The 15,644-nt window shown below is 37.5% G+C and overlaps 1 protein-coding gene across 13 annotated transcripts in view; it reads right to left on the bottom strand.

The window, feature by feature from the left end:
• NAV3 (neuron navigator 3) overlaps nucleotides 1–15,644 on the bottom strand; it is an 893,860-nt gene that overhangs the window by 193,583 nt on the left and 684,633 nt on the right. For all 13 annotated transcript variants that reach the window (XM_070788552.1, XM_070788555.1, XM_070788553.1 and 10 more), the window contains one exon: nucleotides 12,086–13,112. In XM_070788552.1, coding sequence (XP_070644653.1) covers nucleotides 12,086–13,112 — 1,027 coding nt within the window. The remainder of the gene's footprint in view (nucleotides 1–12,085; nucleotides 13,113–15,644) is intronic.

Raw genomic sequence — 15,644 nt, 5'->3', positions numbered from 1 at the left:
AGAGGCATGTAAGAGTTCATAGAAAGCTGCACCTTGACCTCCAATGATTTCTAGCAGACATTCCTAATTTTCACATCAAGTCCCAAATTACAAATACTTATTTCTCTCCTATTTTGACAGCACTTCATACTCTCACAATGTGACATTTGTGCAATTATTTGATAAATGTTCATCTCCAAAGTAGAGTCCATTCTCCGTATTTGAGCTACCATTATACTCCAATGCCTAGCCCCACGTCTAGCATATATATGAATGAGTAAACCTTATCAGTAGTGATTATAAACATAGTGTTCTTGGTGGGTAAAATATATGGAAGGAAGCATGGGATAATGATGCATGCTTTGGGTCTGGTTGGACACTAGGCTCTCTGAGCAGTTATTAACTCATGCGACCTTGCTAAGTTACTTAGTTCCTCTGAACCTCAATTTGCTTCTGTGCAAAAGTAGACAAATATGTTCTTCACAAAATAACTGTGCGCTCAAGAGCTATAATTACTAAAGGTCTGGAAAAGCATTCTCTTGAGGCTTGTGGGACTCTGGCCAATGTTAAAATGTGGGGAGTGTATCTGGCTCTCTGTGCTACTTACTTTCTTCTGTGGCCCCCAGGGTCTCCTAGTTCCCCTGTCTATTGCCCATGCCCATTTGCTTCCAAAGTTCATTTTCATCTATTCCTTCACTTGGGCTCTTTACTTGTGAGCCATTGCACCTCCTTGGCCTATTCTTTAGCCTGGTGTCTATGAATGCGGGGGGAAATATTCCTCTGACATTTTCTAAGGATTGTTATTACTTGCAGAAGAATTTTAAATTGATAGTATATAGTGAAATAGGAGACCCTGGGAGAGCATACTGGCTGCCTGCCAAGGAGTCTCTGGGAGGAATGGGCAGTTAGGAGAACTGGCTGGGAGCCAGGGTAGTCTACAGTCACACAGGTCAGAGACGCTGAGTCACGGAGAGCAGTTCTCTAAGATGGCTGTCTAATGCCCAATGCCAACTGGGTCTTCCTAGGACAAAACCTGAGCTATCTCAGGAATCAGAATACTTGTAGCTATGTTAGTTATAAAGATGCAGAGCATCTCCCGCTAGGAAACTCTCTACAGAGCAAAAGAATATACAAAATATACAAAATAGAATGTATTTTGGGAGTAGAGTTTTTCCTTGCTGCAAATAAACACAACTTAAAAAGTACTTCTCAGTGTATGGCTATCTTCCTCAGTATATGAAACCTGGTATTAATTCCATTGGCTAAGTCCCCACCCTTAGATAAAAATATTCCAACTTCAGTCTTAGAAACCTTTGTTTTATTTTTTAATGTGACAGTGAATATTTCTGGCTGATTTGCTCTTTAACTTTTTTTCCCCCCCATTTGTTGTTTTTAATTTAGGTCACAAGAGATACTTTTATTTATACCATATTTTCACATTCTTTGGTGTATGTGTCACTCTATTCCCCATCTGAGCTACCTACAATAACAATGGTAGAGTAACAGATTGATTAAGGGAAGGAACATAGATAAGTTAAACTTCAAATAATTATAAAAGACCCCAAGAAATCCTTTTTGGTTTGTATTCACATGTATATGGTTCCAGACCTTCTGCTCTACATATGTTACAAGCCATCCATTTCTCCATGATTTGCACCTCATTATTTGTTAAAGTGGGGTCAGATTTTTACTCTAGTCTCTAGAGGGACAATCAATGTTAACTGGTAAAGATTTAACTTTTATACAAATGATCAAAGAAGTTTAGTTTAAACTCTGAATTCTCTCAGCATGTCCTCTATTTTTGTGCATGCTTCATTCCAGTAAAATAAAAGGCTCCAGGGATGATTCATAAAATAACTCACGAAGACTTAAGAATCAATAGCGTTCTCTAATCAAAAGGTACAGTCACATTGGCATCATTCACTGCTTCTATGTAAATTGATATTGAACTCTCCTCATATTGACTGGGAAAAGGGAAAAAAATGAGTATCATAAGGTTCCTTCAAACTATTCAGAAGACATTATCTTGTGCAGACCATCTGTGCATTTACAACATGGTCAACATTGAAACTGTAAGATAGGGCACGACGAAGACACCATTTAATTTATTTAGAGTTCTAATATTAATATGTTAGTGCTAGCATCTGTTACTAAGTCTTAGTAGGTAAAAGTAGATTTCAGCAATGATTAACATAAAATTCACTTCCCGTTTAAGTGCACTCACTGTGTGCCAAGCGCTATGCCTAGTGTTTTATCCAGGGCATATCAAACTCCACAACAATACTGTCACTCTTTTCTCAGTGTCTGGTTGCTTCCAAAATTCATGTGCTGAAACCAATGTGATGATACTAGGAAGTAGAGCCTTTGGGAGGTGATAGGATCATGAGGATGGAGCCCTTCTGTATGGGATCAGTGTCATTATAAAAGAGATCTTGGAGAGGTCCCTCACCCCTTCTACCACATGAGGACAGAATGAGAAGATGGTCATCAAAAACCAGGAACCAGGCTCTCACCAGATTCCGAATCTGCTGGCACTCTGACCTTAGACTTCCCAGCCTCCAGAACTATGAGAAATAAATGTTAGTTGTTTCAGCCACCCAGACTACAGTATTCTTGTTAGAGTAGCCAGAACACTGGTAATGTAGGTGCTGTGGATAAATTAAGGGTTTTAGAGGTGTAACAGTTTGCCCTGTATAACACGCTGGTAGATACTTAAACTGTATTTAAACCTGGCATCTTATAAATATTGTTCTATGAACCACTACCCTACAATTTAACTCCATCCAAGTGTCTCTAGACACTGACCATGTTAATGTATGTGATGTCTCCCCAGATAACAGATAGCTTAGCCACTAAGTTATTAACTAAGAGTTAATAATGTAACAGTACTTAATGGTCTAACCTTAATTTTACTCTTTACTACTTAAAATTTTTACTTTGAAGAAAAGGAAGCTATTACACATGCCATCTAAAGGAATTCAGCAATACATCTAGATACTATCAGTGTTCAGATGTTCAATTTCACAAATAGAGGTGTTGCACATTGGTTTATATATATAAAAAAATCTATCCATATGAACTCATCTTTATATGGATATACCAGTTACAAATGTGGACACAAGCAAAATTGGTTTGAATCAGCAACATTAATAAATGGTCCTACAGTTCCTGCTTTATAAATTCAATATAAAAGAAAGAAAAATCAAGGATCTTTCTAAAAGCAGTTATTTCCTTATTGGTGGGCAGCAGTTGGGTGACAGCCGGGCGAAGACCAGCAATCTGTCAGGATGAAGAGCAGGCCAGGGTGGATGGGACATTTGTTAGAACTGTATGTTGCAGGAGGGTGCTGAGCAAATAAGAAGTATACTGAGGACAGCGGGAGCCAGGTTTCTCAGGTAACAAAAGAAGGTGCAAGCATGGGAAGGAGAAAGCAAGACAAAACTGCATGCTGATTTGGAGTTGGAGGCATTGTGAATCCTCTAACAGATTCCTCACTGATATTGAGATAAATGCATATGTGTGTTAAGTATACACCTATTTATTTCACCATTTAGGAAACCTAGGAGCAGTGAGATCAGGCTCCTAAATATTATCCTTCACAAAAGAACTCAAGCCACCATAGGTAAAAGCTCAAGTTAAGGCAGTGAGAGTACATGATGAGTCTGAATCAGCTTGAGCCAAAATGAAGCAAAGTTATGAAAGAAAAATGGAGTGAGCGGAAGTCAGTGTGAAGTGCATCCCAGTAGCCTGATTTGAGAAAAATTAAAAAACACAATAAAGAGTCATTATCAACAGATTATAATCCATTGAAGGCAAGAAGAGTCCACCAGTCCATAAAATTTAAAGCGAGGGAGAGGGATAGAGTATAGGAGAAGGAAAAAGAAGAGGGGAAAGAGGAGAAAAATAAGAAGGGATATCATTTTCTAAAAGTTGAATGGCTAGACATACATACAGATGGAATTAGAAGTCACATGACATCAATTGGAGTAAATGATTAATTTAGGCAAGAAATCTCAATGCATGCTAAAATCCTATGGGTGAAAGTGGATCAAGGAATAGAATTTTTATAGAGTCTCCAAATATCTTCCCATAAAAATATCTGTGAAATAGAAATGGGGCAAAATAACTATAGAGTAGAAAACTAGCAAACAATATCTCAAACAAGTGATCAAATTCAACATCACTAAAAAGAGTCAGACACGACTGAGCGACTGAACTGAACTGAACTGAAAATGAGAAATATTAGTATTATTGATACCTGAAAGGAAGGAAACAGAAAAAAAAAAATCCAGCATCATTTCTGTGACATTCTAGACAAAAAGTATATTTGTGGGTCTAATCATGAGAAACTATCAAACAACCCCACACTATGAAATAGTCTATAAAATGCTTGCCTTCAAGGACTTCCCTGGTAGTCCAGGGGTTGAGACTTTGTGCTCCAAATGAAAGTGGCTCCAGTTCAATCCCTGGTGGGGGAAATAAGACCTTACATGCTATGAAGTAAAAAAAAAAAAAAAACTTTTCCAAGAAAAGATGAAATATAGGAAAAAGAAACAGTAGTGGTTTGGTTGGGCAATCTGGCACTGAAGCTTGTAAGATAAATATAGAAAGGGCAGTTTACCAAGCTTCTCTCTGAAGAAATGCCAACTCATAGCCATCTTCCACACAACAGACCCTCTTCTAGCATCGGCTCTGTTTTCCTGCTTAAAATACTGCTGTGTGAGGGAGGTTAAACTGCTACCCTCTACCCTATGCAGATATATATATATCAAATTTAGCAGAGCCAAGTTTGCATGGCAAGCTTTCAATAAGCTTTAGTTTGTGCTGATGACCAATTATGCCCAGTTCCCATAAAACCACAAGTGCAGCGTAATCTGTAATAATAGCTGCAGGGCTCACAAAAGTTTTATCTGCAAGATGGTTAAATGCTTCACATTTCAATTTTTGTAAACTCACAACCTCCTACTCAATATGCTGGTTCAACAAACAAGTTAAACTTAAAACCATATGAGTAAGCATTTTCAAAACGAAGGTTTTGCATTCTTTGCCTTTCAGAACATTGTATATTCAGGTGCCAATTTTCTGTGTCACTTTCTAGGCAAATCTGAGATCTCCAAAATCTTGTTACAACCTAAATCTTTCCCCCAAACCCCTAATGTTGTTGTTCAAGACACATTATATCAAACAAAAGGAAACCTCTAAATTCAGACCTTCTTAACCTGATTTTATAAACCAAGTATGTATAAAGGTTTCTGCTTATATTTAATAGTTAATCAATGGGTTTAAGAAGCACATTGATTTTTCTCTCAGTTTAACAATGTTTTGCCTTATCTAAAGGTTGAGTTCATTTTTTTTTTCCTTTGTGAAATGTTCCCCCCCGATTCTCTCTCTTTGCCTTCAGATGTTTGCTCTATGTCCAAAACACTCTTTTCTTGACATTTACCACAAATGGTCAGAAAATAACAAAGAGCACATAGACCTCCTCAAACTCATAAGTTATGAATCCGGTTAATAGCTATTTTGAAATTTATTGGGTGCTGTTAAAAATACTGAGGTTTAGAGAAAATGTACAGGTCTTGCATGCCTCCTTGACTAACTTCACTATTCATGTATCTTTACAAGCACAAAACGTATAGCTGTGAAGTAATGAAAGTAAAAGAAATAGAAGAAAAAATGGCACATGGAGAGAGGGGAGACAATTCTGAAGATCCCAAGGAGCTACGGTAACAAGTTTTGAACTCCAGGCAAGGGAAACAAGTTTGAAGACTGTAACATAGAGGGTAGACACCAAGAAAGAAGAGGAACATGGAAAAGTAAGCTTTTCTTAAGTATGTTCTTACTCTTTATCTTTCTTCTCCTCTTATAATCAGTACCTCTAATTCAAGTTTAACAAAGCTGACTCTGAAAGTCAGTAAATGTCTCCTTCATCCAGCCACTGAGCCTGGTATATCCTCCCTGACCTCTCCCACTAACAATTTACTTATACAAGAAGACAAAGTACATTTTAAGATTGTGCCGCCCACCCATGCACTCAAGTGCTAGACTACACACTCACACAAAGTCTACAGTTTTTGACATTCAAGAGTTTCTACTACAATCAGGCTACAATCAATCTTTGTTTTCTAGGAAAACTGATCTTGCCAACAACCTACATATCTTGTGTTGATGCTGTATATTTGGCTCCTTTAGTCTTACATTTCCTTTTCTGTCCCTCTCATCTCTAAATGTCCAACTCTCACTTCTCTTTCAGAATCCAGCTTAAGTGCTACTTTCTGATTCCAACAACAAGTGGTAATTTTCCATTTTTCAAAATCTCAGTTGCCAAATCTGGTTCACTACTGTTTTTTGTGTTTTTTTTTTTTTTTTTTTTTTTATAACATTTCCTGCTTCATTTTGTGGTTATGTTTGAGTCAGTCTCTCTTCTACTACACTGTGGACCACAGAAAGAAAATAACATATGGGATGTGTGATGTTTCACTCTGACCCTGATGCCTTATAAAGTAAAGCTATTTAGCAGGGAGTCAGAAGTGGGGGAGATACATGAACGAATGTCCTGAAGAGTAGATACGGTTTCATTTTGTAAACATTTTAAAGTTGTTTATATTTCAACTAAACTTTACCATTTATAGGAATAAAAGACTTCTGACTTTTTCTTATTCCATTGTACATTTTTGGCAGTGTTTCTATTCTTCTATAGTGGGTGAGTCTAAGCCATGATGATGGTGTTTCACTCAATTTTTATTTGGTTCCTATTGTGGGAGGCTTGTCCTGGGCAATTATGCTATCAAATAAAAATAGACAAGACTTATTTTTCAATGAGTGTATGTTATAGTTGGAGGTGGCTGAATTCACACTTGTTAATAAGTAAACAAACAAACAAAAAAACAGTGGATGGTGATAAACTATAAACAAAACACAAGAGGACAATATAGCATACAATTCTGGCAAGAGGCCTTGTGAGTATTCCTTCGGATTAGATAGCTGAAGATAGACTGTGTTAATAAGCATCATGTAAGTAGAGCTCTGATGAAAAGGAACCTGCTCTGATCCAGGAGAAAGTCCTTACATACAGAGAGAATGTCTATGACAAAGTCCCCAAAGTAGGACAAGTGAGTTTGCTGAGAACAGAAGGAATGCAGGGATGCAGGGACTGTGGTTTAAGGGCTAGATAGAGGCGAGATAGAGGCCAGATTGTGCAGGAACTTGTAGGGCTTGGTAAGAAGCTTGGGTTTTACTACATGTAATGGAAAGCCAACAGACGGTTTTATGAGTTTAAATGACATAAAATGTATTCTTTTAGAAGATTAGAGTCCCTGTTGTGCGAACGATGTTACTGTAAAGAGCCAACAGGAGATGCTAGAAGACTCACTGGAAACTAGATGAAAATTGGTGGTACCATGTCTTGGACCAAGGGAAGGAGGGTGGAAATAGAAAGAAATGTACAACTAAGGGATGTTTTAGAGAATGAGACAATAGGACTAGCTGAAAATAAGACGTGTTGGGAGGGAATGATTGAAAGAGAAAAATGAAGTATGGATTCATTCTAAATTTTCTTCCTAGTTTCCCAATGAAGTAATCATGAATTCTAACCTCTAGTTTCTAGCAGTTTTGGTTACTAGCATTTGCATATTACTTAGCAATTTGCCCGTTATTTTTTCCATCATGCTTTGATGTAAAAATGTCAAGTTTGGATGATGCCATAACATTCTTCCTTCCACCTGACAAATTCTAACTCATCTTTTAAGTCTTATCTGTTTTTTCACCTTTTCTTTAATGCATACATTGACTCCACCCTCACACAAGAGTCAGGAAAACTCTTCTACATTATTTGTTGCATACATTTCCATGGGAACAATTATTTTTTTTAAGTTCTTGATTAAATTCTTATCATTATCACCAATATACTGAACCCCCACAGAGCAGAGACTTTTTTGCTCTTTGTAACTGTTATAACACAGTATTTTCCGAATGAGTAATGAGTACATAAAAGAAGAAAAAAAAAAACAACTTTGGTGATTTTCTTTTACTTAAACTATGGAAACTGGTCACTGTATCACTTAAGAATCTTCAGTAGTCACCTTAACACTTAAGACAGCTTAATCCATTCATACAGGTCTAAATATTGGAAACTTCTTACAGTGAATTAAAATCTTTTTCAAGTTTCATCTTGATTTTAGTGCTATCCACACATTAAATGGATAAGGTATGCCAAACTCAGAACTACTTTTATCACACTGTAGTGATAAATGAGCTACAGGAACTTAATATAGAATATCCTTGTACTATACAGGAGTAGGTCTAATATAAAATTCATTAACTTCTAAAACTCAACATTATATTTATAGGACATTGAACATTCAATTTGCAGTAAAGACTATTATGAAGCAAATATTAAAGTCCCCAAAGGAATAATTAATAACCAGCATGACCTAGAAGTAGACTGAGAACAAGGAAACATATACATGACCCATCAATCTTCTCATTATATAAAGGTTATTTAATTTTCTTTAAATATCAAACATATGCATGTTATACATATATATATACACACATAGGTGTTTTAAATTTTTTCTACTTAAAAGCAGTAAAGTATTTCCCATTATAAATGAATTTTGATGGAGATATCTGCAAATCTGCTATTGACATTTTCCCAGCCAGAATTTCCTTAGTAACAATATCTCCTATTTCTACATGTACAGAAAGAACTGTGAAGCAAAGGAGAGCACACTAGAGATTCAGGCGTATATGGGTTCAAAGGCAAACTCCTGCTAGCCCTGTGACTTAAAGGGATTATCATTATTTTGCCTTGAAATTGCTTCTTCTTCATCCCTGTAAAATGCTGTTATATCCCTTTGTCCTGGGTTTATGACACAGTTTAAATGAAAAAAAAAAATGAATACAAATTTTGTAATAGAGACTTGCATTAAGTAAGCACTCAACAAACATCATTATAAAATAGTACATTATTACTATTATCTTATCAAATGATTAGCAACACTAGGAAAGTCTGTCAGGGATCTTCCAAGAAAAATTTGTAAATGGTGTTGGAGTAGAGTTGAAAAGACACTGGGGTCACAAAAGCCGTATGATGTGACTCTACAACTTTCACTGACCATTACAAAGCTTGAATACTGTCTACTCTAAGATGATTTATATTATCATTACTAAACTATTCTGAATTTATAAAACACTTCAAGCAATCTTTGCTTCATATGTAGAATATGATATGACATTTCTGATTCAATGGTTTTGTTTTCAATTACTTTAAATTATTGAAAATAAAACACAGAATTAATGACATTTATAAGCAATTTATTCTGAATCTGGCTCTGTGCTTAAGTCTTTACACAAGATTGTCCTAATTTAATCTTTAAAACAACCAAATGAGGTAGATATTCAACCACACTTTACAGTTTCTATAGGTTAGAAACTGAAGTCTGGGGAAGGTCATTTACAATGTGGTAGGAATTGTTCTGGGGCTTCCCTGGTGGCTCAGACGGTAAAGCGTCTGCCCGCAATGCGGGAGACCTGGGTTCGATTCCTGGGTCGGGAAGAACCCCTGGCGAAGGAAATGGCAATCCACTCCAGCAGTCTTGCCTGGAAAATCCCATGGACTGAGGAGCCTGATAGCCTGATAGAGTCGGACACGACTGAGCGACTTCACTTTCACTTTCAGGTACTGTTCTTAGACCTGTATAAGTATCAACTCATTTAACCTTCAAATTACCTTATGAGGAAGCTTCTATTATTGCTACCTCCATTTTACAGATTATAAAAACTGAGGTCCAGCGTCTTTAAATGTATTACACAAAGTCACATGATCAATAAATGATGTCATCAAGATTTCAACCCAGGGACCCTGGCTCTTGGGGCCACTATCTCAACAATACAAGGTGCTATTTCTGAACCATGGTAGAACACACAGACTCGACAGCCTGAAATCCTAGCTACTTGGCTATACTACCTCACGTTTATAGTCTTCATTTTAAAGAGTGCAAACAGAAACTGACAGAGGCTGGAAAATTTGGCAAAGTCACACAGCTGATTCACACTTTAACCTCTAAACTGTGCTGCTTCCTCTTTTAAATTAGCAAAGGCTATACTTTCAAATGGAAATCACTAAATCTGTACCCACTGGATATGTTATTGCAAACAACCCAAAACATCTGCTGCTACTTACAGAAAGAAGCTTGCTAAATTGGTGGGTATGTCCTTTCTGCTTAGATTGATACTTTCTTGTTGAAATTCATCTGTGGTGATTTGAAATGAGGGACGTTTTTTACAGAATATACTTGAGAGCCCCAAGTGTGCCGAGTGTAGCATATTTCAAACTTTATAATTTCTTCTTATATCGTTGAAATGTGGATTATGATTCTAACATCTTAACTTGTTTTTGGTCAGGTAGGGTCTCTGGAGTTAAAGGATCTGCTGACTCCCGCTGTAATGGGGGTGAGGCAGGCATGACCTAGAGCGCTCCCACTCAGCCACTGGTCTGCAGCCCAGTGTGCCCCTCCCCCAGGCGAGTGGCCCTTAGAGCAACTGTCAGGGAGCAACCGTTAGGGATCCCGCTCACACATTGGCTGGCGCTGCAATGGGCCCCTCCCCCCACCCCGTATAAAAAGAGTCTGAATTCCGACTGAGGGAAGATGGTTTTTGAGACACTAGCCTGCTATCTTCTTGGTCTGCTACCTTTCTGATTAAAGTCATTTTTCCTTGACCCAGCGACCCGTCTCTGGGTTTACTGCCCTGCCTTGCAGCGAGCAGAGTGAGCTTGGGCTCCATGACACCGTGCCATTTGAATACAACAGTTTTAAATGGATCATTGCTATAAGTCAGAAGAGCAGACTTAAATAAGGTAAGCTAAGATCTGAATTCGGTAACTAAACATTTGTTTGGATGAGTACATAAAGCCCTGGTTGGGGGTGGGGATGGGGATCACTTAAAGCACTTAGGTTTTTCAGGGAGGGAAAACAAAGCATTATAATTATTTTCTTTACTTAAAAACTCATGTATGCAATACATTTAATAAAATTTGAAACAATATAATCTTGATCATTTCCTATTTGTAGTAAATGCTACATCCTATTTTTCCTATTTTTCCAGTTGTATAGATAAACTATACAACTGCCAAAATCACAGGCATTATTCCTCTCCAGTAACCTCTTCACTGAAAAGACAGGGAATGAATATAGTGACACAGCAGTACTGACATTTCTAACTGATTAAAACTTAACCACAAAACAATAGGCAAAACATATTCTTTTTAGAGCTGTGTAGTAGGATATATATTTGAAAATATAGCATGTGCTATATATTTTAATAAATGAAAACTAAAATATAAATAAAACAAAAAGTTAATAAAGTATAAATATAATAATTACATTGATCATTATTTTTACCTAGAAACACAGGCCTAGCTGTGGAAAGTTAATACACATTTTATGTTGGGAAAACAATGCCTTATAAACAACATATAACAAACATGTACAAGGTGCCAGAATATACAATAAGCATCTTATATGCATTATGCCTGTTATTCTTCCCAACTCAGCAAGTCAGATACTATTCCTCTTTGACACTTGAAAATAACGAGATTAAGGATGTTAAATTCATTGTCCAAAGGCATATAGCTGATCAGTGGCAGACCTGGGTATCAAGTCTACATATGCCTGATTCTAGAACCTGCACCCTTAACCATTAGGGTCTACTTTCTCCCATGGGTGAAATATCCCTAAACTCTGTAAAAACAATAATTATTTTAAATGACTAATAAAATTATTTTGAATGACTAATAGTAAGAGGCCCAAGAAAAAAGTCATGGCACCTGGGTTCTATTTTGCCTTGGACAACGAGTAGGTTCACTTTCAAAGGCCTTCAGTTCTTGAGTAGAGAGGGGAAGAAAAAGGGGAGAGGGGAAGGACAAGAGGACTAGCAGACTGGATACGGGAGCTTTTCTCATAGAATTTTTCACTCTGGGCCTCTAACTTCAGAATGAACCATTGTCCACAACGACTATGTGAAATAGGACTCTGCAACCTTCCTCAGGACACTCTGAGTACACAGACCTGTCACTGTTTAAAGCTGTGGAGAAGAGAGGCCACCTTACCTATAGATGAATGGAGCCACAGTGGCGGTATTTGGGTGGCTGTGTTGCTGCTGCTGAGGGAGTTGGACAGCACCATTTCCCATGCTCTGCCCACTGCCTTGCACCACTAAACCAACAGAGGAACCCGCCAGAGAAGCATGGCTGGTTTCCCTTCCTTCCAAGGGAGCGGGGCAACTGGATGTGCTTGCTTTCTCAGTGGTTATGGGCTTAGGGAAGGACTGGGAAGGGCTTCCCTTGGTAGTCCTGAATTTTTCAGACTCTTTGCTTGCTGAGTTGCCAGGTGAAACAGTCTGCTTTGCCGTTGGCACCTTTGAGCCCGGCTTTGGGATTCCACTGGACGAGGGGATTAAGCTTTCCTTCTTGGCTGTTGTCGTCTTGCTACCCTTTGGGATTAAGCTTGCAATTTTAGAGGTCTTTTTTGGAGCCGTTTCCATCATCTGATCTTTCTCGTCCTTGACCAGCTTTTCAGTACAAACTTTACTTTTGTCTCTGTTCTTTTCCTCTTTTTCCTTTGGCTGTAGCAAAGACTTTTTATTGCTGAGATTTTTGCTTCCAGCTTTTGGAGGGGCTAATTTTGGTGACACTTTGGGGCTGCTGTTTGTCGAGCCACCGCTATTGAGGCCACTGTTCAAACCTTCCATTTCACCAGATTCAGAAAAGGCATCGTCTTCCTTCACGCCATCACTGGGTCCTGAACTGGCCGACTGCGGAGGGCGTAAAGCAGTCCGGGCATTGACCAGCTTGAATTTCTCAAGCATGGATTTCTGTCCTGAGGGAGCTGTTTTGACCCCTTCTGAGGCAGGGGGCTTCAGTCTGTCTGCAGACGGTGTGGGAGAGGTGGTTGGGCTTCCCTGCTTCACGGTGAGCATGGTGGAGGTGGCGCTGTGCTTGGCATTCATGGACTTGCTGCGCCACGGCTTGCTGGTGCTCGGGGAAGGGATGGCTGAGGCAGGGGGCTGCCCCGCAGTTCCAGGAGGCTGCATGTTACCATTTACCCCTGAAGATGGTTGAGGTCCTTTGGAGGAATCTGGACATGGTTAAGAACAAACATTTTTAAAAGGCTGATTAGTTTTTGATCATTTATATCAAGCTACTTTTTGAGGGCTATAAGAAAATAAGGCCTAATGTCATATAAGTACTTACAGTGCACTAGTGTTAACTTATTTTCCACTCAGCAATCTCATTATGATATGAATTTTTATATAACTATTACAACACTGATGAATGCTAGATTAAAAGTCTTAACTAAACCAAAAAAAAAGATGTTATAATATCATATAGAAGAAAAAAAATGAGTTTGGAGTTAAGATATTTCAGCATAAATTTAACTATATAGCATTTGAGAACCATATAATTCTGGTCATGTTATTTACCTGAAGTTTCATCTACCATAAATACCTCCCTCTTCCATCCTTTTTTTCTGAGAAATGGAGTGATAAAAAATTAAATTATCTACTTATGTAAAAAAGGCAACAATGATACTGTTAACATACTAGATATTGTCAAATTAATACAAAGTTGTCTTGATGAAATGTCCAAAGGAAATAGTTTACTAAAGAATCTTTTAATAATATTCCAGAATTGGAGTCTATTAAACCAATTAAATATTAATATAAAATTACAATGCTTTCACTTTTAAATGTTTTATTCAAGGGTATCAAAATGCATGATAAAAACATGTAATTAAGTCAATTGGTATAGAATACTTGTCTTACCTATTTTTCAAAAGAAAAATTTACATAAAAAAGTTAATAAAGAAGTTAGAGACATGAAAAAAGGTTAAATTGCTTATTGAATTTTTGTATGAGTTAGGTTTTCTTTTTTAATAAATGTGCCTAAAATAATATAGTAGATTTGTGAAGTTTATATTAATAAAAACAACTGTATAGACAAACGTGGGCTTCACTGGTGGCTCAGCTATAAAGAATCCACCTGCAATATAGGAGATGCAGCAGGAACCGTAGGTTTGATCCCTGTGTTGGGAAGATCCCCTGGAGAAGGAATCAGCAATCCACTCCAGTATCCTTGCCTGGAAAATCCCATGGACATAGGAGCCTGGTAGGCTATATAGTCCGTGGGGGTCACAAGAGTCGGATATGATTTAGTGACTAAAACAACAACAGATAGACAACTATTTTATATTGAGTTGGTACACCAACATTGACTTCTAATTCTCACTATGTTTCCTACAATTCCACATTTTAACTATAAAAATTGGTGTAATTCTGTGTTTAAAAATGCTTCACTAAAAAAAAAAAAAAAAAATGCTTCACTAAAATGCAGTAGTTCACTGATAACCCAATACGCTTACCTGGTATATTTAAATTTGAAAGCATAGGACAATACATTGATTTTTTTTACAGTATTTAAAGTCTGTAATCGTGTCCATTTCTAGAATATTTGTCAGGCTCCATTTGGTTCATACACAAAAGGTAAGATGTTCTTATAAACAGTAGAAGTATCTGACTAATTCCAGACAAACAAATCCAAACAAGATTCAAATGTCCAATGTCTCAAATACCTTCAGTCTCTGTGAATGGATTTCAATTCTTTACTTGTATCTGTTTTAAGTATAGGTTATTCCAGATTTACTTCACTTACAGATTCCTTTCAGAAACTGTTAACATTTCATTGTAATCTGAATCATTCTCAGTAGCAGATAGAGTACACTGATTACCTACAGTTAGAAATGCCTATCAAACATTTCTTCAGAACAGCTCCTACTTATTGGTCAGGTCTCACTTTCACCTCACTTCCTCTGCAAAAAAACCCAAAAACATCATTTCCACCCTCACCTCTGTTCTCCCTAGCATCAGGTCTGGGTTAGGTGATGACTCTTGCGTGCTCACTCAATCGTATTCAACTCTTTGCCACCCCATGGACTGTAGCCCGCCAGGCTCCTTTATCCATGGAATTTTCCAGGCAAGAATGGAGTCGGTTGCCATTTCTACATGAGGGGATCTTCCCGGCCCAGGTATCGAACCTCCACTTATTGAGTCTCCTGCTTTGGCAGGTGTTTTCTTTACCGCTGCATCACCTGGAAAGCCCCTACCATAGTTTTTTATTTCTTTTATTATAGCCATTATAACTTCACTGTAATTGTCTGTTTCTTCTACTACATCTATATATACAGTCCATGAAAGCAAAGACCATATATTATGGTCTATATTATGCATAGTTCTATACTATGTACACAGTACCTTCTATGTGTAGGACACTAAGTATCTCACATTCATTAATTCAATCTTTCCAACAACTGCATGAAATTTTCATTATTACCCTCATTTTGCATGTGAAGAAACTGAAGCACAATGAGGTTAAATAACTTGGCCAACATTACAAAATTTGTAAGTGACACGTTTGAGAACTGAATTTAGCTTGGAGTTCTAAGTTAATTCTGTCAATGACTATGTCATAATATTTTCAAATGTATATAGTGCTAAATACAATTTTACATTTTCTGAAAGTGATAAGGAGTAACACTGTTCCTGGACTCTGGAAACACAGAAGATAGTCAATGTCAAACTAACGCCTTGAATAGAATTGCCAAATGAACTTT

Source organism: Bos indicus, chromosome 5, assembly GCF_029378745.1.
Source record: "Bos indicus isolate NIAB-ARS_2022 breed Sahiwal x Tharparkar chromosome 5, NIAB-ARS_B.indTharparkar_mat_pri_1.0, whole genome shotgun sequence".
Lineage (NCBI taxonomy): Eukaryota > Metazoa > Chordata > Mammalia > Artiodactyla > Bovidae > Bos > Bos indicus.
The sequence above is the reverse complement of the archived record's forward strand: the minus strand, read 5'-3'. Positions and strand labels throughout refer to the sequence as shown.